This window comes from Oreochromis aureus, linkage group 8 (genome assembly GCF_013358895.1).
Source record: "Oreochromis aureus strain Israel breed Guangdong linkage group 8, ZZ_aureus, whole genome shotgun sequence".
In the NCBI taxonomy this organism is placed as follows: domain Eukaryota; kingdom Metazoa; phylum Chordata; class Actinopteri; order Cichliformes; family Cichlidae; genus Oreochromis; species Oreochromis aureus.
Genome location: NC_052949.1, coordinates 18,461,210 through 18,486,423, shown reverse-complemented (window position 1 = coordinate 18,486,423; position 25,214 = coordinate 18,461,210). Strand labels below are relative to the sequence as shown.

The window sequence follows — 25,214 nt, the reverse complement described above, 5'->3', positions numbered from 1 at the left end:
TCCCTAAATGCAGAGTTCTTTTAAGTGCCCGCCCTAACTTTATGTAAGGCAATTATGTCATGCTCATCTGTGTGCCCCCCCCCGCAACAAAACAAAGGCATATATAAATATGCCTGGGGATCACTGTTTACAGTTTGATAAACATGCGTATGTATTTTGTACAGTAAAGGCTAAAAGGATGGGAAACTACATATCCACACATACATGCACAATATCCACTCGCAGTACAAGTTGTTGTTGGATGATCGACTGCGAGGGCAGCTATGCTGAGGAGATTAGTGAAGGGCTGGATGTACTACAATCTCTTGAGTCTAATGGATAAACACTGCCATCAGTGTAATAAACAGTTTCCTGCTGGCACAAGGAAAAGCTTTGAATACTTCAACATGTTAAATTTACCAACCCTGCAACTACAACACAATAAAAGGTGAATGATGGTCTTTATTTTTCTTTAGTCAGACGTAAAGCAACAGATGTGTTGTCTGCCTTCTAATATCAGTAGGAGGGGGGGGAAGTGGGGGGATTAAATGACAACATTTCTCTAGTGATTTGCCAGTGCTTTAGCTTTGGTGGAAAGGGTTGCAGGGAGCCTGCCAGTTCTAGTCAACAGCATACCCAAGGATTGATAGGTGTGCAGGGTCTTCAACAAGCCAGCGGAAAAGCCACAAGAAAGACACCGAACTAGAAGTTGCCTCCTTTTGGTGTTGAAAAAATTAAAGGGAGATATCAACAGGTAAGATAAATATTCAGTAAAATTTCAAACACTGTTGTTATGATTAAGTGGAAAAATCCTAAAAAAAAAAATAATTAAAAAAAAAAAGTCTAAACTGAGGAGAAAAACATGCTGTGTTTCTGTGTGTGTATTTTCTTTCTGTTGGCTTTGAACAAACCAATTTAAAGGAGCATTTATATTGCAAATGGTTCATTTGACATACTTTAGTTTCCAATTAGATGTCACATAGTGTTTTAAATTTTAATAAATGTACTTCAGTGATCATTTTATTCCATTAAGTTATATTCAATTCCAATGTTCAATTATTAAACACAGTACATGGGTGCAGTAAAAAAATACTTTTACTGCCACTTTTGTTTGCTTTTAAAATGGCAATACAGCTCATAATAACTACTTATTAAAAAATCTGTTTTTTCCAAAAGTTGTTTGTGTTCCACTAAACCTCATTTAAATATTGTTATAAACAGTCAATATGACAGAAACAGTGGCTTTATGCAAGGCAAACCAAAGGATGACACCAACTCCTATTTTTTAAAGCTTTGAGAATCTGTGGTTTTGGATTAATATTGTAGAGGCATAGTTTAATCCAGTCCACAGCAGAGTCAGTGATGAGAGAGAAATGAGGATGGGCTGAACGTGGGAGTGAAAGCGTGGGCCATGAGATGGAGGAGAGCATGAGAGTAACAGAGGGATTAGGGTCAGCCATGTTGAGCATCTGGCTTAGAGTTGTCCTATGCTCTTCAACCTTCCTGCAACACATTAACACAGGGATTACACAGCATGCATGTAAAGTTGTGTTATTATTCAGTGTGGCAGCCAACTTAAAAACAGCATGAATAACTGTAGTAATTCTAATGTTTTGGCAGCTGACATGAGGCTGGTCGGGGCTGGGGTTCGAGTCCGGAGGGCCGCTGAGCCGTCTGAACCAGAATCGGAGGAAACAACAGAGCCTGCTCATCATGAGCACTCTCATTCAGAACACCATGAGCACTCACATACAGAACATCACCCTGGGCACGACTACAACCACATGAAGGAAAAGTTCATGAATGAGCTGAGTCATCTGTCAAGTAAGCTACTGCCACAATCTGCCAAATGATTTAGAAATCCATAAATCAGTGATGAAATAAACTAAATGTGGCTATTAGGGAGGAAACCTATCCCTGTGCAGAATTTACATTATGTCAAATTAATATTTATCAAAGGGATTTATAATTTATTTATCGAAAGGAGCCAGCTGAGGTGGTTCAGGCATCTGATAAGGATGCCTCCTGGGTGAGGTGTTCCGGGCATATCCAACCGGGAGGAGGCCCTGGGGCAGACCCAGGATATGCGGGAGAGTATATATCCTTCGGCTGGCCTGGGTACACGTTGGTGTTCCCCCAGACAAGCTGGAGGGGGTGGCCAGGGAGTGGGAGGTCTGGGCTTCTCCACTTAGGCTGCTGCCCCTGCGACTCGGCCCCGGATAAGCGGAAGAAGATGGATAATATTTATCAATGTATTTACCAGTTATGTTTTGGAGCATAGTCTTCCACAAAAGTTCAAGCTACTGTAGATGCAATGAGAAATTTCCTACACTAAATTGCTCTTTTTAACATAAGTGATGTGGCATAAAGAATGATTTCAAAGAACGTCAACAGTTTAAGTGTTTATGCCTACAATGACGGAACACGAATACGTGCTTCTGAGTCATTTTGCTAAGAAATGAATAACTACTGCTTATGACGCTAAGAGTAAAGCATTTAATGAGCTTCTGTGGTTGGTGGAGCAACTAGTGGTGGCTGTGGGTTTACAGACTATTATCTCAATGCTGAGGTGTGTTACTGACATAACACAACATTAACAAAACATACATAAGGAAGTGCTAAAAATATAATTTTGAGAAAGTTTTAGTTATTGTGGTAAAAAGAAGAAACCATGATATATTTTGACATTATGCATTAAACCTTTGGTTCTGTCTCCGAGCTCATGAACAGCTGTTAATGTCTGTTATGTTTTGCTTTTACTTTCTGAAATATATTAAGTGGCAGATACTCATAAACAACTATGAGCAAAGTCTGAAAAAACGAGGTAATCACATACAAATAACTGTGAGTTATTTGACCTATTTCAGATCAAACATAAACTAAGCCTCTGCACAAAGGCCCAGTATTAGAATATTTTGAACTTTAAATGAGGCAACTTCTCCACTACTCTAAGAATGCATTACAGTGCAAAAATCTTATGCCATCTCTAATTTACCCATATGTTGCTTGGAAAATGGGAAATGGATTCACTGATTATTGAAACATGTGGAAACATAGATGCAGCTTTCTTGTAATTTCTTTAAGTAATCTTCAGAAATACTTCTCTAGGCTTCTTGAAGGACATTTAAAGCTCTTCTTTGGAAGTTTGCTTCCTTTTGTTCTGTTCTCTGTCAAGATAGTCCCACACTGCTTCAATAAAGTTGAGCTCTGGACTCTGGGGAGGCCAATCCATGACTGAGAGAGCTCCATTGTGTGTGTGTGTGTGTGTGTGTGTGTATGTATAAGTGTGTGTGTTTAATCCAGGTATACTTTTACTGCTAGTATGTTTGGGATTATTGTTATGATGAAAAACAAAGTCTTTCCAGATGGTACTGCATGGGTGATCAAAATCTCCAAGCACATTTTTGCATTCATAATTCCATCAGTTTTGACAAGCTCTCCAACACCACTGGCTGAAATGCAGGCCCAAACCATGACAGAACCTCCACCATGTTTTACAGAGGGCTGTGGACACTTACATCTCTCCTGGTCTCCTTTGTGTAGACCACGGGTGGGGAACTCCAGGCCTCAAGGACTGGTGTCCTGCAGGTTTTAGACCCTGGGTCAACACACCTGAATCAAATGATTAGTTCATTACCAGGCTTCTGGAGAACTTTAAGACATGTTGAGGAGGTAATTTAGCCATTTAAATGGTAAAATGAATGGTAAATGGCCTGTATTTATATAGCGCCTTAACAGTCCCTAAGGACCCCAAAGCGCTTTACATATCCAGTCATCCACCCATTCACACACACATTCACACACTGGTGATGGCAAGCTACATTTAAATCAGCTGTGCTCGATCAAGGACACATCTAAAACCTGCAAAAATACAATTTTATGCCCATCAAACTGTGTTATCTTTCATATTTTTTCATATATTCAACTAAAGAAAAGTGAACAAATTATTAGGCTGCTTTCAAAAAGGTGCCTAAAGATACAATGTAAAATTCCTTCTTTGCTAACTTCTGTGTGTGGACAAAACACTGGTTCATCTATTGTGTTAGTTTTTGTTTTTTTCTTCTTGAATGCAAAAAGGCATATGTTTGAAAATGCCCAAATACAAGGACTGGACTAAAAATGACTGAAAAAGCAGCTAATGTCCAAAGTCCTTCAGAAAGTCTGGAGAACTAATTCTCAAGACCTGGCTGCTCAAAATCAAAATATCACATATGAGGGGTGGCTCAAAACTTTTGCACACTACTGTAAAAAACAATTAGGTGGATAATAGGTCCCCTTGAACAATATTGTTATAACTGATTAACCTGATACAACTGAACACTGGGAAAAAGTGACTTTCCATAGTTTTTTTGTGATTTTAAGATATAAAAAAATTAAATTCTCTTCTTAAGGTACGAGATCAGCAAGCTTTTAAAAAACCTTTCATAGAGAGAACTGAAAAGTGAGGATATCACTCTGAAGCTCTGATTCATATTTGTTTGATGAGGTTTTGGTTGTTGTTTCAGCATTGTGTTAGTTCTGTGTATGTAACCAGCAAAGGCGGATCAGAGATTTCCAGCACTTTCATGATAACCATACTTCTATAACATCCACTGATGAGCCAACCCATATCTCTATTTTGGCAGTTCCCATGTGGGCAGTGGGAGCCATTGTTGTGGTGGTTCTGGTCTTGGTGGCATGCTTCATCTTCTGCATTTTTAAGAAATGCTTTGGGAAAAAGAAAAAGCCAAAGAAAGTGAGGGAGGGGAAGGCAGGTCGCCGCAGAAAAGCAAAGGAAGGTGAAGGAGAGAGTGGAGAGAAGGTACCCCTATCACTGTATTTTATTATCTTATCTTACCAACTCAAGAACTACAAGAAAATCAGGTGTGTGTGTGTGTGTGTGTGTGTGTGTGTGTGTGTGTGTGTGTGTGTGTGTGTGTGTGTGTGTGTGTGTGTGTGTTTTTAAAAATCTTATAGGAGGGGGAGGTGAAGAAAGAAGGGGAGGAAGAGGAGAAAGAACAGGAAAAGTTGGGTAAACTGGAGTTTTCCTTAGACTACAACTTCACAGATGCTCAGGTAAGTCCTCCGTGGAAACGTAAAAATTCCTACCCTTTCTTTTTGACCACTTAAACCACTTCAGACCAGTTCTGTCCAGATATATTAAAAATGTATTTTTAAGTATTTCCATTTCACTTACAGTTTAGTTTAGATTTTTATTCCAGGTAACTAAAACATTTTTCTCAACTATTTTTAGTTTTTACATTTAGATAACTTTAACAACATTGATTCTGACACTTGTTCTCTTTCCTCTAAAGCTCATCGTGGGTATCCTTCAGGCTCAAGACCTTGCCGCTATGGACATGGGGGGGACTTCAGACCCCTATGTCAAAGTTTTTTTGCTGCCAGATAAAAAGAAGAAGTATGAGACCAAGGTTCAGCGCAAAAACCTGTGCCCTGTTTTCAACGAGACTTTCATCTTCAAGGTATTACTTGTCTTTGTCGACTTGATGCTGTCAGGGTTTTGTCTTTGTCACAGCTCGAGTTGGTGCTTCGGGCTGTTGCTTTTCACGCTTCGCTGGGCACAAGTCTCCACTTCCTCTTCAGACTTTTCTTCCCCTTAATCGACCTCAACCAGTCCCTTCCCCCCAAAATACCAATGCAGTATGTTTTGAGATGTCAGTTATCATCTTCCCCCTCTTTCTAGATTCCGTACGCAGAGCTGGGTGGAAAGACTTTGGTGTTGCAGGTTTTTGACTTTGATCGATTCTCCAAGCATGACATGATCGGTGAAATAAAGATTCCCATGAACAGTGTTGATTTGGGTCAGCCAATGCAACAATGGAGGGACTTGGAGAGCGGTGAGAAGGAGGAGGTATGATATACTGAATCTTAGTTTAAACAGCTCTTGAACCTTTCAGTGATAAACATTTGGATAATAACCCTTTTTCAATACACTCTTCACAAAATTTCATCCCAGCAGGAAAAACTGGGTGATATTTGCATCTCATTGCGCTATGTACCCACTGCTGGGAAACTGACAGTGAACATCATGGAGGCAAAGAACCTTAAGAAAATGGATGTTGGAGGTTTATCAGGTAATCAGGCCTCATGATATTACCAGTCAAATAAATTAATAAATAAATGCTCAAGTATCATAAGGAATTGAAATAAACATGCATGATGCAACTCACCTTCACTTCCTCTTTCACAAGACCCATATGTGAAGATTGTTCTGCAACAAAATGGGAAACGGATTAAAAAGAAGAAGACAACAGTAAAGAAAAACACACTAAATCCTTATTTTAATGAGAGTTTCAGCTTTGAAGTCCCCTTTGAGCAAATACAGGTACCCTTTATCACCAGTAATCAGTTGTGAAACACCAAGCACTGTGTGGACAAGCTTGTCTGGGTCATGCATATTTCTTTTGCCTTTCAGAAAGTGCAGGTTGTCATCACAGTATTCGACTATGATAAACTTGGAAGCAACGACCCCATTGGAAAGACCTTTATGGGTTATGGAGCTACAGGAGTCGGACTGCGCCACTGGTCTGACATGCTTGCCAATCCCAGACGTCCAGTAGCCCAGTGGCACACTCTTCTGCCTGAAGAAGAAGTAGATGCGGCACTCAAAGCAAAACCTCGTTAGAGTCACACCTAAATAGTGACTGCTGCCAATTTGCTACTTGTTATTAAACCCAACGTTTTCTTAATTTCCATTTTCTCCTTTCCAGTTTATTTCCTTTGAGACACTTTATTGCGTGTGTGTGTGTCTGTAGGTGTGTATATATGCACCTGTCAAACAATGTTTGATATTTGACTGTTATTAAACCCTTGTCTCCCCATATTTACCTCATACCATAAACCAAAATGATTGTCTTTATAAGCCTAGAAACCACATATCTGTAAATGTGCATCTCTTGTGTAGGCCCATGCAAGGGTATGTTAAAAATGGATCAAAGAGAGTTTATTCACATAATTACTCAGTGATGTGAACTTTTTCTTGTTTTTTATGTACTTTGGGCCTTTTTGCTCACTTTCTAGTGTTGTGGTGCAATACTGTCGTGAAAAATACAAATAAACCTACAATGGAATGTTTCACATTAATGCTCAGTTTGTTTTAATCTATTGAATAAACTTTAACACTGAAGGGCCTCATAGAAGAGCGTACTATGTAATTCATTCTTTTCACCGATAGATGGTGTCTACGTAGCCAAAAGTGTTGCCTAGCAACAAAACCCAAACTTACTTTCAGCTTCACACTTTTTACAGCTGTCGTCAAAGAGTCGGTCAGGTGAGGTTTAACAAACACCTTTTGATATTACCTGCTGTTTTTTAATTACAGAAATAAAGTCAGAGACACGCTTATGCGTTTGAGTAATAGCTGTATTTTCAGGGCACCATTTAAAAGTTCTGTAGCAGCCGGCTACCCTTAGTTGAACTAAGCTATTTTATAGTTTTACGGCTTTGTGTTAAGATATGGTCCCTTGCCTACCGAAGTTTGTTTTGTCTTGACGTAAACCGACGGGGTGCACGCCTTCGTTTGCCTTTTTTTGCAGTATGAGTGCTGGACGGGCATCTGAGGGTGCGGGCTGCATCACTTGGTGGGGCTTCACTCCTGCGCGCGACCTGCTGCATATCGGTAAGAGTCTTGACTGCACGAGGATCCTGTGGGCCTGCGCACGTGCATCAGATCAGATAAAGGATTGTACGATTTGCTCTGATGTTTTTCAAAAGTATTCATTTATTATGCTGCGTTGAGTGTAGTTAAAATAGACAGCCACGTTTCAGTTTCACACACATAAATACACAATACACGTGTGATAGCTCAAAATTAGGTACAGTCAGTCGGGGGTTTTTTTTAGGTTGTTTAATAGAAAAAATAATGCTGTACTCATAAATATAGATTTATTAGTGTGTAATTATAAATTTATTTTAAATTCCAACAAAAAAAGAATTAAAGCATTAAAATACATAGTGTAAGATGTCATGTTGCCTCTTGAATATAGTGATCCCGATGGACAGTGCTGTTCTGCCTGATCTTATGTATGTGGCCAGAGAATTGCCACATATGTCTTATATCAGAGGCAGAAAAGAAGTTAATTCTCAGGAGTTCATGTGCTGTAGAGGCAAGTTTTAATTAATGTTTGCACCTTCATACTCAAGATATGAAGATTTTTTTTATTATATGAGAAGGGATCCCCTTCAACAAAGAAGTGAAAGCACAAAAAAGAGACAACACAACCAGCATCTGAATAAAAGTTCATCCTCTTCCTCCTCTCAAGCCTCATCTCCTGAACTGAAGTCAGGAAGACATGCATAAACATGCTTATTTATTCCTGATATTGCCGCAGTTACTGATCATCAGCAGATTAAACATGCGACCCTCCTGTCTCTGGACAGCTGATGATGAACCAGCTAAACAAAAACACCAGCTGGTTATAAACTAGCATTGTGCCAGCTAATGGTAGGCCTCAAAAGTACATTTTCCTCCTAATAAACTGTTTGATTACATTCTCACGTTGCATGAGAGTCCAGCAATTCTGGATCCGCTTAAAAGAAAGTTTCACTAATGCCAGCTAACAGCAGCTAACAGAGGCAAAAATAGCACTGATGATCAATCATTTGTCACATTATAATTGGTCACACTGATGGAAATAGTGAATATTTGAGTGAAGATGAGGCTGAAATGATTTAAAGACTGTAAAACAACTACATGCATTTTTGAGTGAGTTTTTCACTGCAGCTGTAGACAGTTTGTCTTCTGAACATTTTGCTGAAATTTGTTCAAAGACTTATGGTGTCTCATCCTTGACATATTTTCCACTCAAAATCACACAAATCAATCTCAGTAAGTCGACCCAGAACTGGATACACCCAAAGACTCTGTAATGGATTAGCAAACGGTGTCATCCATCAGTTGTGTTTTATCATGTGATACTGTCTCCTACACTTTGTCTCTGTCAGCTCTGTCAGTATCACAGGTCCATCAGTAAACATCTGAGCTGTTTCTCCAGATTTTTATATTCAGTTTCTATCACCTACAGTTTGTCCCTGTCAGGTTAAATGTACTGAGGTTCCTTATCCAGCAATAGAAGCACAATATGTGTTCTCTCTCTCTTTCTCTTACCAGGCCCTGAGAGATGTGAAGGGGACATCAATGTTTTACTGGTGGGCAGTGGAGATCCACGACATATTTTAAAGACTATTGCCGGTTTGCAAGACAAACAAAGTGTCCATGTGAGCCTAAGTCTTTTTAAACTGCAAATGGCTAACAATACTTTGAGCTAGAAATAACTTCTTTTGCCACACTGCAGATATGGGTGATAGAAAACAGCATGGAGGTGGTTGCTAGACAGCTGCTGCTCCTCTACCTGGCACTGATTCCCCAGGACAGCATGGGGATTAATGGTACGTGGGAGTTGGATAAATTATTGATTTTATTAAAGCAAGATTTGTTGTTGTTCACAAACCAGTAGGTTTTTTTAATCCTTATTTTAAATTTTTAGAGAAGACCGAAGTTTTCCTAGAGGTGTTTGGAAACGCAGAAATCCGCAGTCAGACAGAGGAAGTACTGCAACGTGTAGCATCGCAACTTTCTCTGTCTGTTACTGAAACGATGGCAGTGCATGGCTGTCTGAACACAACTCTCCTTAAGGTACAGACGTCTGCTGAAGGAGCTTATTTTTACCTAAACATCCAGACATTGCGGCTTGCTCAGTATAACCTGTGGTGCACTGCACATAATCATTAAAATTTGTAAGTGCTTTACACATTCAGAAAAAGCCTACAAATTCTATTCACTGAGTATGGACACTTTTTGCAGTTTAAGGAGCGAGACGAACTGGACAGGATATTTAAGTCATGGATCCAAACTCAGTCTTCATCATCAGAGCATCCTGCTCCTGTCATGGCCAAAGCTTGGGATTATCGTGTCAGGCAACACCTCGGGACACGCTATGACTCCAAGAAGGGCTGCTTCGACTGGGATCTTACAATGAAGCTTCATGAGAAAGGGGTATCTGAGTAATTTCTGCACTTTCCTCTGGTGTGGCCAGAGATATTACAAATAAGAACTTGGTTAAAGAAATTCAAATGTATGTTTGTGTACTGGCTGTCTGCAGTGTGGCGTCATCAACAGACAGCAGTACATGCGATGGAGGGAACAGGGACTGGCATTCGAAATGAGGGAAGGCATCTATCAAATAACCAATCCTAGTTTGCTGTCTTCAAGAGTGTTTAGTCAGGTAATTACATATTGGTTTTTCTACATCTCTCTTCTACAGTGCCATGAATAAAAAATTTTCCCTTTGAGGATTTTTTTCTTTTTTTGTCACGTTTCATGTTTCAGATCATTAAAGAAATCTTAATATTCGGCCAAGATGCCTTGTGTATACAATATGAAGTTTTTAAATTATGATTTCATTTATTAGGAGGAAAAAAAAACTATCCAAACATACCTGGCCCTGCTTGAAAAAGTAATTGTCCTCATATCGTTTTAATTCAGCCACTGGAGGATTTTAAGTATGAACGGCCTTGTTTAAAGTCATGCCAAAGTAACTCAATCTGATTTTAGTCCAGACAAACTTTCTAAAAAATTCAGCTTTTGACTCATCATCAAGATGTTTTTTGGCAAATGTGAGAAAAGCCTGTTCTTTTTGGTCAGCAGTGGTTTTCATCTTGGAGCTCTCCTATGGATGCCATTTTTGCTTAGTCTCTTTCTTATTGTTGAATCATGAACTCTGACCTTAACTGTGGCAGGTGAGCCCTGCAATTCTTTAGATGCTGTTCTTGTTTTTTTGTGCCCTCTGGATGAATAATCTTTGTGCTCTTGGAGTAATTTTGGTACACTTGCAAGGTTCACTCTGTTTTAAGTTTTCCTCATTTGTGGATAATAAGGGCTCTAACTGTGGTTCACTGGAGTCCCAAAGCCTAAAAAAACATCTTTGTAACCATTTGTAGATGATAGATAGAGAACCCTGCTTCACGTTGTCAGACAGTTTCTGTTTAAGTGATTTCATGATCCAGGTCTGGCATTAATCAGGCCTGAGTGTGGATCAAGAAATTGAACTCAGCCTTGTAAAGAAAGTGGTTATCACAGTTCATTCATGATTAAAAAATAAGACCATCATTGAAAACCTGCATTTTGTATTTACTCAGGTTATCTTTGTATTATGTTTAAAATTAGTTTGCTGAACTGAAACATGTAAGTGTGACAAACATGTGAAAAACCATATCAAGAAATCAGGAAGGGGCCAGCTGCTTCTTCACTTTACTGTAAACAGTAAGTTGACAAAGGAAGCTAATTTTGGTCGTGTGTCTGTACAGAAAGGAGACAAAGTAGCAATCAGGGGATACTGGGGAGACATTGTTTCTAGTCCTTACCTGTCCTTCGGCATTGAAACTGATGACAAGAGTCTGCTGAAGACACAGAATGGGCAACACATTAAGGTAAAACGTACAAAGTTTTTCTGTCTTTTTCTGTCTTCATTGCTGGAATCAGCTTGTGCACATTTCTAAACACATTACTGTCTGTCTGTTGTCATCGATCCTGTTCTCACATCCACAGACCGCCCAGGATATCTCTTTTGCAAATTTGCAAGGATTGTTCCAGTCCCTGTCCAGCAGACGGGGCTGCCCTACTACTTCTCAGCCATACACAGATGCAGAGGAGGACACATCCATACGGACTGTCAGTATTAAAGGTGAAAGACTATGAGTGCTAAAAGGCCTTCAGCTTTAGCTTTGGTTAAAACCAGAGTGTAAAACCACTGTGACAAAAAGATAAAGTGATGTGAAAGGTTGGTTTCTATTGTTATATGTTCTTTCAGTGTGTTTTTGGACATTTTTAAGAGAACTCTAAAGGGGAATGAGGTGCTCCAGCTATTTACTGTATTACTTCCTGTCTTTATGCAATATGCTTTGATGTTTCATTTCCAGAAAATAGCAACTAAAACCAGCACTGAGTTTTCTCTAATCGCATTCAGACTTGATGTATCCAAATGGGATCTCTGTCACCTTCCTGCCTTTGGACTCACTTCACAAACTGCCCGAGAAACAGAAATATTCACAATTCTTCAACACCATTTACTTCTCCGCCAGGTGGATTTTTCTTTAAATGAATACGAAATATATCAAGTCATTTTGTAAAAATATTCCTTTAGCATCCAGTCACCTGGACTGCAGACTACTGGTATGACTGCTGACCATGTTATGTTTTCTGTGTTTTTGCTTCCTTCTCTGCCTCTGCTGTAAAGCTTCGTGCACCAGTTGGGCCCGATGATGAGACAGATTGCAGCACCAGACGCTGTGCTTGTCGTGGAGTTGGCCAAGTGAGGGTTTTTTTAGTAACACGGGGCTCGTTACCATGGCCACCAGGACTACAGTGACTGCCGTGTATCGGCATTTGCATATGGGATATTTTGAGTTTGCCACATATTCCTTATAGATCAGTTGTGACACTGTTCTTGAAAGTTAATAGCGACAGCGATTGTATTCGGATTCACACTGCATTACTGTGTCATTATATGTGTCTCAGGTACATTTTGGATCTGAATAAAGAGCAAGAAGCTGGCTTTGCAAAGAAAGTAGAGGACATCGCTTTAGAGGCTGGATTTGAACCTTGGCATGAGGGGACCAGTGATGACGTCCACGCCGTCTTCATACAACAGAGAAAGTAGAGGTGTTTGTATTGCACGATAGCTGTTTACCAAGATGCGAGAGACACTTAGCATAGTAAAGCGTGACAACAGAGACATTTCACATCTTGTTTATCAGCAGTTTACAAACCAACTAGGAGGAGCTGTCAGATGCTTCAGATAACAATTCATATTTGTATGGTAGCAACTATGGATTAATAATAATATTTCACATCTTGTTTAAATGATACCATGACAGCAGTTCAAATATATTTATATGTGTATTTTAATAGCCACAAATGTAAGTATAAGTTGATATATTCAAATAAACCCTACAGGAAGCCATTATTTGAACACTGCAAAGTTGCTGGAAGCTTGTCCTGGAACTAGTGAACCGTCCTCATGTTTGTTTATGCTTCCTGTGTGTGTCTGTGTGTGTATGAGGTCACTTCCAGCGTCCTCCAACTTTTCCCTTGCCATGTCCCTTTTTGCTGCATCAAGAAAATAGAAGATTAAAAGGAGATCGTAAACAGTAGTTCACAGACGATCAGCGAAATTTAAGATAGTAAAATAGCTGCTATTTCCTCTTTCTGCTCTGTCGCTTTATTTAAATATATTAAATAAAGTGTGTGTCTGTGTATCCTGTTCAGAAAGTGGCAAGATCTTAGATTGTTGTGTTTCCTGTACGGGTGTGGCTGTTGCCAGTGACCTGTGAAATCTTTGCATAGTCAAAGATGTGCAAAGAGTTGATCTACCTACAACCCTGCACTTAGCTCCCTTGTTGTGTGGGTAGATTGAGACAAACCGTCTGACTCACAATTTCTGAGCGTGTTGGATCCTGTTCAGGAGGACATTGATCTGAAAAAGAAAAAGTACGTAAGAATATAATGTCTCCGATTTTTAATATAAAAATCTTAAATATTCCCAAGTAAAGGGCTAACCTCATATTTCTGTCTCTTCATCTTCTCAGTCAGATCAAACTTTTCTGACTCCAGCTGGTGGATCCATTCCCACATCTCCTTGGCTCGCTCTCTAAAACACAAAAGGCATTACAGCTTGTGTCTAAGGCTTAAACAATTGTTTGCCTCAGGCTTATCCAGCTGGTATATCTATAACATGTAGCTAAATAAAAACGTAATCCAATGAAGGCTTTAACTGACCTCAGGCCATCCTCTATCAGGTTCTCAATCGCCAGTGGCTTGCGTCTTTCTGCCAGTGTCTTCTTTTTGATTTCCCTTGCAGTTTGTCTTTTACCCCGTTTCTGCTCTGCCTGTAAGAAACGACCGCTCTTGCCCAGTCACATCAGCCTAGAAATGCACACCACATATTTGCAGAATATAGCGGCACGCCTGCCTACAAATGAATCACTTGAATCCTCTGACCTTTGCTAGGAACCCTCCAAAGTGAGCGCCCATGTTGGAGAGAACTTTCTTCTTCTTGGCCTCATCATCTGCTCTCTTCTTTGCCTCTTCATCCTCTTTCCTCTGCCGCTCCTCCTGAGTTGCATCATCACTTAAATTATTCTTTTCTTTGTTGGATTATTGATATTTTCATGGACTAAGCAACATATGTGTTAACATAATTCCTTACCGCTATCCGTGTCTGTCTATCCCGCTCTTTTTCAGCCCTCACACGCTGCTGCTCAGCTCTTTCTGCCCTCCGGCTCTCCTACATTGAAAAAAACCCAACTCTGCTGGACATTGACACATGGCTCTTTACTCTCTATTAGCCTGAATGGTGACCGCAACCTGACAAATCCCTTTTTCATACAAACAAGTGAGGGAAAAATAGACAAACATGCAAAACAAGAAAACAGTTTGGGGAAGGGCATTACAATTCTTGCTTTGAGTCCAATCAATTCCTCTTCTTCTTTCTTCCTCTGCTCAAAGTGGACCTCAATCAGTGTTTGTAGTTCCAGAAGATCTTTTTCCATCCTTTTCCTATGGATATCCTAGCATGGGACAAACTTACTGGGATTACTTATGTTTGGTTTTCGTGTAATGATGTACTTTTTTCCTTTAACAATGATATTAAGGCACATACATCAAAGTCAACCCTCTCTCCTTCTGGGATTTTTGGTGCACCGAGCTGCGTCATAAGTGGCCTGTAAAACCACATGAAAGCGTGCTGGTTCGTTATGCTTTGTTTTTTTACTAATCAAATAATTTTGAAAGCTCACAGTATAATATTCTTGTATTTTCTTACTTGTATTTGGGCCGTTCTTCTTCAGCATGGCAGCCAGAAAAGTAATGAAACAGTAAATCAGTTATTATTATTATTATTGTTATTAGAATAATCAAAAATACATCTTGAGAAAAGCTCAAGTTAAACCAAGTTTATATCAGACAGGAAGCTGTTTATCTTTATCTTATACTGGGTGTTGGAACCTCCCTGCAGTTCATTTTCATTTACTGTTTGAATCAAGCTGTTTACCCTCTTTAAATCTAACTTTCTTCAGATTGGCAGCCACTAACAAGCAAAACAGCATGCAGGTGAGTCTCTTGTGCTAACCTCCAGAGATTAAAATGTTAAGGATTCCCACACTGCACACAGCCAAGAGTGGAAATAAATGAAACAGAGGAGTCAAGCTGTGTCCAGCTTGAACAGCCATGATTAAGTAGAGGTGGTCGCTTATGACACCATTTGTCAGCCACCTGTAACACAGTCTTGAGATCCCTTACCATGCGATTCAACCCCAACTCACACCTTGACCCATGTGTCTATAATTCGTATGTTGAGGGTGGAGAAAAAAATTCACAAATGTCACAGACGTTTCTCCATCTTTGTGAATCTAACGACTCACAGGATGAAAGAGCGGTTCAACTCAGGACTCTGTAAACCACCTCCAAGGTGACAGCCCCACCTTTGCCAGCTTTGCCTCTCCAAAGCATGAAATGGACATGCATGCAAAAGTTGTGGTACTGCATGCAAAAGCTGCAGAAGCAGAAAGGGGAGATAATATATTTAACCCTGTAAGACCCAGCCCTTAAAAAATAGCCAGAAAATTCAGATTTTTTTCAACTGAGATGTTTTTATAACAAAATCCACAATTTATTTTTCTTCTGTATCATGTTGTTTATGATATACAGTATTTGTTATATAAATTTTGTATCACATTTGATAAATTGGGCATGTTTGGCAACTTTTTGTTAACAACAATGTTAATTTTAGACAAAAAAAAGAGATTTGTCCATAACATTTTGAAATTATGGCAAGTATTGATTGTGTTGATGAGATAGAGGTCTCAGAAACTCGTGGCAAATATGATACAAATGGCATTATAGGGTTAAAACCAAGAAGTGGCTAGTGAGCAAGGAATGTATGAAGTACGCTCCAGATCCTTAATCACCAGAAACAATTAAGCTAGGCGGCTAATGTGTACTTACATGTAAATGTGTAAGTAATGTCTGTTTAAATGCTTTCCAATCATTTTCATGTTTGCTTTAAATAAAATATCTCCCTCTGCTGGTGCTGCAGCTTACAGGCTACCTCTACATGCGTGTCCAAATGGACCAGCGCATCTATTACACGTTTTGCCGTGCTACTGGGTTAGTGATTATGAACTACCCACAGAAATACAGAATCAACACATAAACATTAAATCAATTACAGGATTTAAACCATATTCACAATTGAGTGGTTCTATTGGGCAGCTCTACTACTGGATTGCTAAAACAGCTGGTAGTTGATGTGTTATCTCCAAGGTACGCTAAGCCTTTCAGTCTCACCTCCCTCTCCCTGCTCCTCATCTTCTTCTGGAGAAAGAAAGAGTCACAGTCTGATTGAGTTGAGATATGAATTGCAGCTTATATATTTATTAAATGAAAGAATTGCTGCCCTTACCCTCGTGATGCCCTCTAAATCAAAAGGAATTGACAGAATGCATTAGACGTGCCATAAAACACAAGCTATTGAATTATAACTTCCTGGACTGGATCGACTCACCCGTGTTCGTCTAAGTAAGACATGATGACACTGGAAAGACACATAAAAATCAGTGCTATTAAAGTTATAATGTACCACACTTCTTTTTCCAAACCTCTGAAATTAAAAAAGCAGCATCCAGTGTAAGATTTTAGTTTGGGGGATAAGATTAAGTGAAAGGCCATTTGGAGCTAATGATCTAGGAATAGAAGAGGCCAGAGGGACACTGGATTGGAGCAGCATCCAATTACCCGGGATCAGAGTGAGGTAACAGCTGTCCAGTCCATCTTGTTTAATTTGATTTACAAGAGAGAATGTGGGATAGAAAGAGATTAAGCTGGTCGGCTAGCTGCTATTAACACCAGCCAAGTCCTCTATTATCATTTGATCTGCGTGCAGTCTCAGTAAATTGAAAGGACCTTTAAATATGTGCATAGCCTCACAGATATTTTAACCATTACTTCATAGGCTTATGCACATGTGTCACTGTGAGATGTTGCATGAGTGCAAAACCACGTTTGACTGATCAAATAGACAAAAACCAACACAGGCAAATTTGGGATATTGAAGCCTCATCCCTACCTGTTTACAGGCACAGATAAAAGTGTCTACAATACCTCACTGGTCACTTTTAGCAAGGATCTCAAGGTATGAGTGTGTCAGTCTAAATAAACAGGTATGGACAAAAGGACTGAAGGATTTCAAGAGGGTTTTATTGCATTAACTGACCAGCAGAGATATCCTGTGCATTATAGATACCTTTATCATCACCCACTAACACACTGGTGAGTCCAGTCTTTAATACATTATAGAATCCAATTTTGTTTTGATCAAGAATAAACCACTGAGTTTTTTCACTTCATGAAAATCCTAAACACCAAATGCTGCACACTGGGTGTTTATATTTCACTCAAAATAACTGGAGTATGTACTGAATATAACAGATAAGTCATTTCCAAAACCAAACTTACTAATCTGAGCAAAGTTTTTAGTGTCTTGTCCTGAAAGTCTTTCCATTTATTTAAAAATACTTGATTTTTCATAGCTGTTAATTTAGACTAAGTTGGGCATGTGCTCAGTGGAAACTGTAGCTCGACCTGATTATCTTATTTGGATGTGGATGGTGCTATAGTTTAGATGTCAGTTTAGATATCATAGGAAAAGGTCAAAGTACATACCTGAACAGCAGAAAATGTTCACTGATGTTGAAACGAAGAGCAGTAACAAGTGCAGGGGAAACACGGCTTTATATGGGGTCCTCTGGGCGACAAGGAGGAGTGTGTGTGTGTGTGTGTGTGTGTGTGTGTGTGTGTGTGTGTGTGTGTGTGTGTGTGTGTGTGTGTGTGTGTGTGTGTGTGTGTGTGTGTGTGTGTGTGTCATTACTCATACTGTGGAAACAAATGTATTTTCACAGTCACTTTGTGGGGACACTTCATTCCTTTTTGGAGCAAAGAGCAAGTCAAATAAAAGTAACCTGAGACACAGGTTAGGTTTCAAGTGATTCTGATTGTTTCACTATTGGTAAATGACGGAAGTTATGCCAGGAATTCTCTAAAGTAATGAACATAATACTTAGTGCTTTCTGTTGTGCACCAGTTTGAGCTTAAGACCTTGAGGTCATTTTGAAGATTTTAGGACATTTTGGCAGCTTCTTGCTGTCAGACAAACCTTAAAACCTTAAAGTGCTATACAAATACAGGCCATTTACCATTTACCATGTAAAACAACTGTTGGAGAATTCAAAATTGCTTTGGTGGTCAACTTAGGTTAGAAGTAGGTCAGCATTAGGATATGAAATTTAGTTTTGATGGTTAAGATGAGAAAGGAAGTGGGATCATGTAATGCCAATAACTGTATTTACATGCTACAAACGTGTGAATATGGGTCATAATTTCAAAATAAGGAATAGGGATTGAATGCGGACTATTAGTGGGTATTGAGGGCATAAGCTGAAGTCTGACAGGCAAGAAAATGAGAACAGTGTTTGATGCTGACCTCACTGTTGAAATTGGAGACACAAAGACAGGTGGCAGGAGCTCAGATGAATAAAAACAGCCTGTCCCAAAATGGAAATAAAGTGTGTTGGTTACATTTGGTTTTTATAAAGATGATTAACACGAATCTTAAATCCTGAAGAACAGTTTAAGAGAGAGCATTAAATGTCATGCTTTCTATGTTGTTCCTCTCTATGTACTCTCTGTGGCATCACTTGAATGTATCCCTAAGTGCAGTTGCAAAAACCATCAAGCGCTACAATGAAACTGGCTCACATGAGGACGCCCCAGGAAAGGAAGACCAAGAGTCACCTCTTCTGCTGAGGATACATTCATCCAAATCACCAGCCTCAGATATCGCAAGTTAACAGCACCTCAGGTTAGAGCCCAGATAAATGCGACACAGAGTTCCAGTACCAGGCACATCTCTACATCAACTGTTCAGAGGAGATTGTGCGAATCAGGCTTTTATGGTCAAATATCTGCTAAGAAACCACGACTAAGGAAAAGCAAAAAGCTTTCTTGGGCCAAGAAACACAAGGAATGAACATTAGATCAGTGGAAATCTGTGCTTTGGTCTGATGAGTCCAAATTTAAGATTCAATTCAATTCAATTTTATTTATATAGCACCAAACACCATACAACCATTTGTACACATATTTACAAATAACAATAAAAAGTGAGTGAGTACATTTCAATCACTCACAATCCTGGCACTGCCATGGTATCTGTAGTCTGCATTTACCACATGTGTATCTGTAGCAGTGAACACATCGCACAGTGGCATGATTGTTGTTGCATTTGTGTTTGACCTGACACGTGGCTCTTTTTCCAGGGCTAGGTGTGGAGGGTTGTGTTCGAAGCAACTGAAGAAGACAGTCTATATTCTTAGCAGCATGCACAGCGTGGTTCAGACTGATAACACCACCAAAAGGAAGCCAAACACTGTCACCCTTTACAACACCACAAAGTGTGGCGTGGATGTGATGGACCAGATGGTGCGGGAGTACACGGTCCGCAGAGGAACACGGCGCTGGCCAGTTGCTGTGTTCTATAACATGATTGACATGGCAGCACTGAATGCACATGTGCTGTATCAAGCATGCACCGGGACGAAGGAAAGACGGGTGGACTTCCTGGTGGAGCTTGCAAGAGAGTTGGCTAACTCTCATATGGCTGGGAAGAAGGCAAGAAAAGAACAGTTGCTTTGGACACAACCCTCCACACCTAGCCCTGGAAAAAGAGCCACGTGTTAGGTCAAACACAAATGCAACAACAATCATGCCACTGTGCGATGTGTTCACTGCTACAGATACACATGTGGTAAATGCAGACTACAGATACCATGGCAGTGCCAGGATTGTGAGTGATTGAAATGTACTCACTCACTTTTTATTGTTAGTTGTAAATATGTGTACAAATGGATGTTTTTGTAGAAATTTTTTTCTGTTTTGTTTTTTTTGTACTGTTTTTATCAATAAATCTTTTGGAGATTTATTTTCCTGGATGATTGAGAATGCATGAAGACGAACACAAAATGAAGTTCACAGCTTTTAGCAGTTCCCCCTCCCCACACACAAACAAAGAGGCAGTTGGCTCAGGAATCATTCACACACCCCCACTCCCCTCCACAATTCTCAGGTAACGACCCAATTTACATATGAATTGATGCTAACAGATTAGCCAAGTTAGCTTCCACTTGGCTGACAGAGGGTTAGAAAAGCCTGGGACTTCTAGTATTAACCAGCATGGCTACCACAGCATCCTGCAGCGACATGCCATCCCATCTGGTTTGCGTTTAGTTGGACCATCATTTATTTTTCAACAGGGCAATGACTTCAAACACACCTCCAGCCTGTGTAAGGGCTATTTGACCAAGAAGAAGAAGAGTGATGGAGTGCTGCGCTAAATGGCCTGTCCTCCACAGTCACCTGACTTAAACACAATCGAGATGGTGTTAAATAAGATGGACCGCAGAGTGAAGGCAAAAGGGCCAACAAGTGCTCAGCATCTCTGGGAACTCCTTCAAGACTGTTGGAAAACCATTTCATGAAGCTCATCGAGAGAATACAAAGAGTGTGCAAAGCAGTAATCAAAGCAAAGGGTGGCTATTTTGAAAAATCCCCCAAAATAAACGTTTTGAGTTATTTCACACTTTTTTGTTCACTACATAATTCCATATGTGTTCATTCATAGTTTTGATTCCTTCAGTGCGAATCAAGCACCAAATGTGAAAATCTGTAAAAACATTATATCACCCACAGTTTTTTATTGATCGTCTTCAGTGTTCACAACAATATTCTAGGCCTTGGGGGACATGAGTACCTAGGTTGGCTAAGCATTGCTCTCTTGGTCTCAACCACCTTTTCTTGTGTCTCCCTTCGGAACTTGTGGACTTGTAGTCCATGTGGCATAGATGTACACTCATGGGCGCAACCCACGTACTCAACTCTTCTGCTCAACTCACAAATGCATGGCTTTCCAACTGTACAAGATTTATTTCCAAGAAGCATTGTTACAACAAAGACATAATCAACCAAACACAAATTCCTTACTTTTTGTGCAAAATTATATATATATTTATATATTAAAAATCATATTACATAAGCATCCTGTCCTAAGGAAGGCAAATATTCTTTTGCATCTTTGCTAAGCTTCAATGCTTCATTTTCATAAAGACAAATACAAAGGCTACTTGTTAACAAACAAAACACTAATACATGGAAGATTGAAGTAGGATTAACAACTGCCTCTTTGTCCATTTAATCCTTTAAATAAATAAATAAATAAAATATCTTCCCATCAGGTAAGAAGAGAGTTGTTTCTAAAAATATAGCAGGGAGTTGATTATCTGGGTGGACAGCAACTGCTATGTCATGATATTAGGTGTTGTCCACACAAACACATTAGTAATGCTATAGCATCAATGTAATGTAAATGTTTCTGAGAATTATCGAGAGTTAAATTATATGTAAAGTGTCTCTTGACCTGAAAAAAATCTGTATATGAATTGTTTCAGGATTTCTGGATTTTCTGCTGGACTCAGTTTTGGATTCTTAGTTGATACATTTGAGTCTTTGTGTTGGTGTCTGTTCTACTTTCTAAGGTAGTGCATTTTTTTAAATTTATTTGTTGTTAGTTCTACTTACTGTCTCTGTCCTCCTGCTTATTCTTTGATTGTTCTCATCTCATCGGTTGTGTCTCTTTGTAATTCTCTAATCAGTTCATGTGTTCTTCTGTATCAGGTTGTCCGTGTTCCCGGTTGTAATATTAATCCTATTTGAACTTTTCAAGAGTGAAAAAGCTAAAGATTTTTATACAAAAGAAAGAAATCTTTAACTGTCAAAGTTTAAAACCTCTTTTTCATCATTACTAGGTGTGGCTGGTAATTGTATCCAAGTAATGGGGCTGATCAGTTAGGTGATTTATCAGAGGGAGCAGGGTAGATATGCAGACGTGGGCAGTTAGAGACAGGCATGTGTCCATGCCACTAGCTTAAACATGTTACTGCCAATTCTTGCTAGGGTTAATACCCTTTTTTTGAGCAGAAACTCGGACCATTAGATGACGATTATGTCCTAACTATACTGTACAAGTATAGTTAGGACATAAGAGTAATTATGTACGTAATTAAACGATTCCCAAAATAGTTTCAAATTTGTTGTCTGTCAGAACAACAAACAATTCTGTTCTTAAAGTTTAGTATTTGTCATTGAAACTTATTAAACATTTGACTTATTCAATAAAATAGCTTCAATTCATTTAAAACTAAAACACAAGTGTATTTGAAATAGATTTAAAAAATAAGTGGATGCTACCAAAGTGACTCATCTGTCCTAATTTTTATTTGCTTTAAGCACTGTCCTTAAAACTACTGCCTGTAAATCTAACGACAAAACTTAACAACAAAAACAACTAAAAAACAAAAAATCTGTATTGCTTCCATATTGATTTGATTAAGCACAAGACGCCAGTTATGCTTTGAAAGGCGAAAAAACAAAATGTTATAACATAATATTGTCACCTTCTTTGATGACTGGTTGATTTATTTCATTTTGTTGTCGCATACATTTGTTTTGGCACATTTGTTAAATGCTCTGGCTCTGCATTCACAGACTTGTGATTGTAACATTAAAGTAAATAAGGCGGAAAAGGCTTCAATTTCATGGGTTTTAAAAAGTTTGAGACTGAGTGGACTACCACTGAATTAAAAATTCTTTAACCACTTTAGTAGGCTAACAAATACAAACTGATTTTATTGTATTGTATAACATTTTCTATTTTATATCCTAGAGAAAATATGGTCCTTACAGTGATTTTATTGCTAGTTTCAGGTAAGTGTCATAAGTGATGAAATCCATTCATGAATCCATATTCTTAACTGTTTATGATGAAACATTCATGCTGAAGTTAAACAGTGTTATGATAATGCAGTCCTCCTTTCTCTGTTTGGTTGGTGCACCTGTACAGGCTATGTTACTCTGTGTTCTCCCGCTCATCGGGAGTTCTACCTGATAAACGAGGATAAAATCTGGGATGATGCCCAGAGTTACTGCAGGAGCAAGTACACCGACCTCGCCACAATTGGCAGCCAGGATGACATGCAGAGGCTGGTGAACATGGTGTCAGCCAGTGGTGTGACAGCAGAGATGTGGATCGGTCTGACAGAAACAGGCCCAGCGGCCTGGCTGTGGTCTGTGGGAGAAACTCAGATCAGTGATGGAGTAGTTGAGTACACTAACTGGGCCAGTTTACCAAGTTCCACTGACAACTGTGGAGGAATGAGTTATGATGGGAAATGGTTCAGCGCACCCTGTACAACAACGCTTCCTTATGTATGCCAAGGTCAGTGCATTCATGGGAAAGATCATTCAAAATACACACAGCTCCTCTTTCACATAAATGCAAATGCAAATAAAATAAACTATTTTACTATGTAATTATTCATGTTTATAGATCAAAGGTCAGATGTCAGCATGTTGTCATAAAATCATCATAAAATGTCAAAGTTTTAGCCCTTGCCCTTCGAGGAGAGTTGTGCTCTCTGAGTTATTTTGTTTAGATTTTAATCTTTCTTGTTGTAAATGTTCACAGATATTGGTTCCAGTGGGTTCTATGTTGTTTTTCAAGGGACGAGCTGGATATATGCCCAGCAGGACTGTCGCATGAACAACAAAGACTTGGCCAGTGCGAGGAGCCAGATGGAAAATCTGGTATTGCAGCAAATAATCAATGGCGCCGCACTCTCTTCAGTCTGGATTGGTTTGTTCAGAGATGACTGGAAATGGTCAGACCAGAGCAACAGCTCCTTCAGATACTGGGCCACTGGTCAACCAAATAATGATGGAGTCTGTACATTGTACAGTCCATCTCTCACAGGATTCATGGACAGAGGCTGTACTTACTCTATACCCTTCATCTGCTATGAGGGTAAGAATATAATTCCACAGTGTATCATATACCAGTTTGACTTCTCATTGTTTATTTTTAGTTACTGCCCTTCTTAACATGGCAGCTTATTTAACAAATTAAATGCATGTGAATTTTATGTCAAGGTTCTGCCAATCAAGAAACAAAACACACCAGAACTGTTAAGGTGGAATTTAAGTCATCTTTGAACTTAAATGACTTCAATGTGAGTGATGCCATTCTGCAGCAGGTCAGTTCTCTACTCTAAAATCTTCCATTAATGTGCCTTTTTAAGCTCTGATGTAAGTCAAGAAGTCACTTTTACTGGATTCAGGCACTTATAATCGTAACACACTGTAACTAGCTCATTTGAACGCCTCCGTAGATCCAATCAAAGTACCAGAATGCCAAGGTTCAGTGGAGAGTCCAGCCTGATGGGAAAATTTTCCATAAGGAGGAGGAGAAGGAAATCAAAGATGCCTGTTAGAATACGACGTGAAGTTTACCTGCAGTGAAAAGTTACTCATGATTTTGCATGTAGAGAATAAACAAAACTAGCCTAGCGTTAAACGACTAGAGATAAAGGGAGACTTTGTTTTACTGTTTGTTTTTAAAGTCTTCTCACATCATATTTGGAATGATTTCATTTGGAGGGTCTTTTCGATGCATGTGGCAAATATAATATGCATATGTGATATATTAAATACTCATTAAAAGTCAGTTAAAAGTCTGTTGAATTATTACTCTGTAACCAACCTAAGGGTAGACATGAACTTTCACATTTTTTTTCACAGGCTGTCTTTTGTCTGAAAACTTTATAATAAAGAAACATAGTGAATCCCTTTGTTTGTCTTTGGGATTTGTATAAATTATTTGCATATGCCATATAGATGTTGGCACTGACAGCACGCTAGACAATGTTTATTCAAAGTTTCATCAAGATTGGTCCGGGATCAAATAGGGAACATAAATACATAAGGACAAAAACAAGATCATTTCTGTCCCCCAATGGAAATACAGTGTGTTGGTTACATCAAGTTTTTAAAGAGACAGTTTAAGAGGAGAAATGATCATCCATGAGCTCAACATTGTGTCTCTGTGTTCCATTTGCAGTAACTATGTTTCCTGTTGGTTTAAGGCAGGGGTGCCCAATCCCAGTCCTCGAGAGCTACTGTCCTGCAGCTTTTAGATGCATCCCTACTCCAACACAGCTGAATCAAATAGTTGGATTACCAATTCGGCATGCCATCAAGTCTGGCAAAAGCCTGATAACGAGCCATTCATTTGATTCAG

The 25,214-nt window shown here is 39.2% G+C and overlaps 4 protein-coding genes across 9 annotated transcripts; 3 read left to right on the top strand and 1 right to left on the bottom strand.

Moving 5' to 3' along the window:
* The first annotated feature begins 511 nt into the window (after window positions 1-511).
* syt5b (synaptotagmin Vb) lies at window positions 512-7,058 on the top strand. 2 transcript variants are annotated; one of them, XM_039616610.1, is made up of 9 exons: window positions 512-733; window positions 1,600-1,803; window positions 4,605-4,780; window positions 4,936-5,034; window positions 5,274-5,441; window positions 5,663-5,830; window positions 5,939-6,053; window positions 6,171-6,304; window positions 6,395-7,058. In XM_039616610.1, the coding sequence occupies exons 2-9, from the start codon at window positions 1,605-1,607 to the stop codon at window positions 6,602-6,604; spliced, it is 1,269 nt and encodes a 422-aa protein (XP_039472544.1). In that variant the 5' UTR covers window positions 512-733; window positions 1,600-1,604; the 3' UTR covers window positions 6,605-7,058. The 2 variants fall into 2 exon arrangements, with proteins under 2 accessions (XP_039472544.1, XP_031595265.1); XM_031739405.2 differs by having other exon boundaries at window positions 5,936-6,053.
* Window positions 7,059-7,194: 136 nt separating this feature from the next.
* On the top strand, window positions 7,195-12,979 carry LOC116319866 (dynein assembly factor 3, axonemal). The gene is made up of 12 exons (XM_031739311.2): window positions 7,195-7,249; window positions 7,515-7,597; window positions 9,089-9,195; window positions 9,273-9,366; window positions 9,465-9,613; window positions 9,782-9,973; window positions 10,080-10,202; window positions 11,284-11,406; window positions 11,525-11,660; window positions 11,943-12,057; window positions 12,213-12,287; window positions 12,494-12,979. Exons 2-12 carry the CDS (start codon window positions 7,516-7,518, stop codon window positions 12,633-12,635), a joined length of 1,338 nt encoding a protein of 445 aa, XP_031595171.2. The 5' UTR covers window positions 7,195-7,249; window position 7,515; the 3' UTR covers window positions 12,636-12,979.
* Window positions 12,945-17,710, bottom strand: LOC116319936 (troponin T, slow skeletal muscle). Of its 2 annotated transcripts, none has more exons than XM_031739406.2 (13): window positions 17,696-17,710; window positions 16,539-16,568; window positions 16,437-16,450; window positions 16,322-16,348; window positions 14,799-14,817; window positions 14,637-14,697; window positions 14,428-14,544; window positions 14,184-14,261; window positions 13,976-14,089; window positions 13,754-13,863; window positions 13,535-13,625; window positions 13,411-13,451; window positions 12,945-13,084 (listed from the first exon to the last, which is right to left on the bottom strand). In XM_031739406.2, the coding sequence occupies exons 2-13, from the start codon at window positions 16,559-16,561 to the stop codon at window positions 13,039-13,041; spliced, it is 741 nt and encodes a 246-aa protein (XP_031595266.2). In that variant the 5' UTR covers window positions 16,562-16,568; window positions 17,696-17,710; the 3' UTR covers window positions 12,945-13,038. The 2 variants fall into 2 exon arrangements, with proteins under 2 accessions (XP_031595266.2, XP_039472556.1); XM_039616622.1 differs by having other exon boundaries at window positions 14,799-14,814; window positions 17,696-17,705.
* Window positions 17,168-24,755, top strand: LOC120441450 (C-type mannose receptor 2-like). 4 transcript variants are annotated; one of them, XM_039616613.1, is made up of 8 exons: window positions 17,168-17,302; window positions 18,749-18,890; window positions 21,532-21,618; window positions 22,806-22,846; window positions 22,983-23,357; window positions 23,607-23,942; window positions 24,068-24,171; window positions 24,307-24,755. In XM_039616613.1, exons 4-8 carry the CDS (start codon window positions 22,813-22,815, stop codon window positions 24,406-24,408), a joined length of 951 nt encoding a protein of 316 aa, XP_039472547.1. In that variant the 5' UTR covers window positions 17,168-17,302; window positions 18,749-18,890; window positions 21,532-21,618; window positions 22,806-22,812; the 3' UTR covers window positions 24,409-24,755. The 4 variants fall into 4 exon arrangements, with proteins under 4 accessions (XP_039472547.1, XP_039472548.1, XP_039472549.1 ...); XM_039616614.1 differs by having other exon boundaries at window positions 18,744-18,890; XM_039616615.1 differs by lacking the exon at window positions 21,532-21,618.
* The last annotated feature ends 459 nt before the right edge of the window (window positions 24,756-25,214 follow it).

Bases quoted from the DNA above. Each gene is read 5' to 3' on its own strand.
- LOC116319936 (XM_031739406.2), bottom strand. From the start codon at position 16,561: ATGTCTTACTTAGACGAACACGG. The intron at 13,626-13,753 runs GTCAGTTAAAGC...TTTGTGTTTTAG, and splicing joins CTGATAGAGGATGGCCTGAG to AGAGCGAGCCAAGGAGATGT. The intron at 13,452-13,534 runs GTTAGCCCTTTA...TTTCTTTTTCAG, and splicing joins TGAAGAGACAGAAATATGAG to ATCAATGTCCTCCTGAACAG.
- LOC120441450 (XM_039616616.1), top strand. From the start codon at position 22,813: ATGGTCCTTACAGTGATTTTATTGCTAGTTTCAG. The intron at 22,847-22,982 runs GTAAGTGTCATA...GCACCTGTACAG, and splicing joins GATTTTATTGCTAGTTTCAG to GCTATGTTACTCTGTGTTCT. The intron at 24,172-24,306 runs GTCAGTTCTCTA...ACGCCTCCGTAG, and splicing joins GTGATGCCATTCTGCAGCAG to ATCCAATCAAAGTACCAGAA.
- syt5b (XM_031739405.2), top strand. From the start codon at position 1,605: ATGAGGCTGGTCGGGGCTGGGGTTCGAGTCCGGAGGGCCGCTGAGCCG. The intron at 5,442-5,662 runs GTATTACTTGTC...CCCTCTTTCTAG, and splicing joins ACGAGACTTTCATCTTCAAG to ATTCCGTACGCAGAGCTGGG. The intron at 6,054-6,170 runs GTAATCAGGCCT...CTCTTTCACAAG, and splicing joins GGATGTTGGAGGTTTATCAG to ACCCATATGTGAAGATTGTT.
- LOC116319866 (XM_031739311.2), top strand. From the start codon at position 7,516: ATGAGTGCTGGACGGGCATCTGAGGGTGCGGGCTGCATCACTTGGTGG. The intron at 10,203-11,283 runs GTAATTACATAT...GTGTCTGTACAG, and splicing joins CTTCAAGAGTGTTTAGTCAG to AAAGGAGACAAAGTAGCAAT. The intron at 11,661-11,942 runs GTGAAAGACTAT...AATCGCATTCAG, and splicing joins ACGGACTGTCAGTATTAAAG to ACTTGATGTATCCAAATGGG.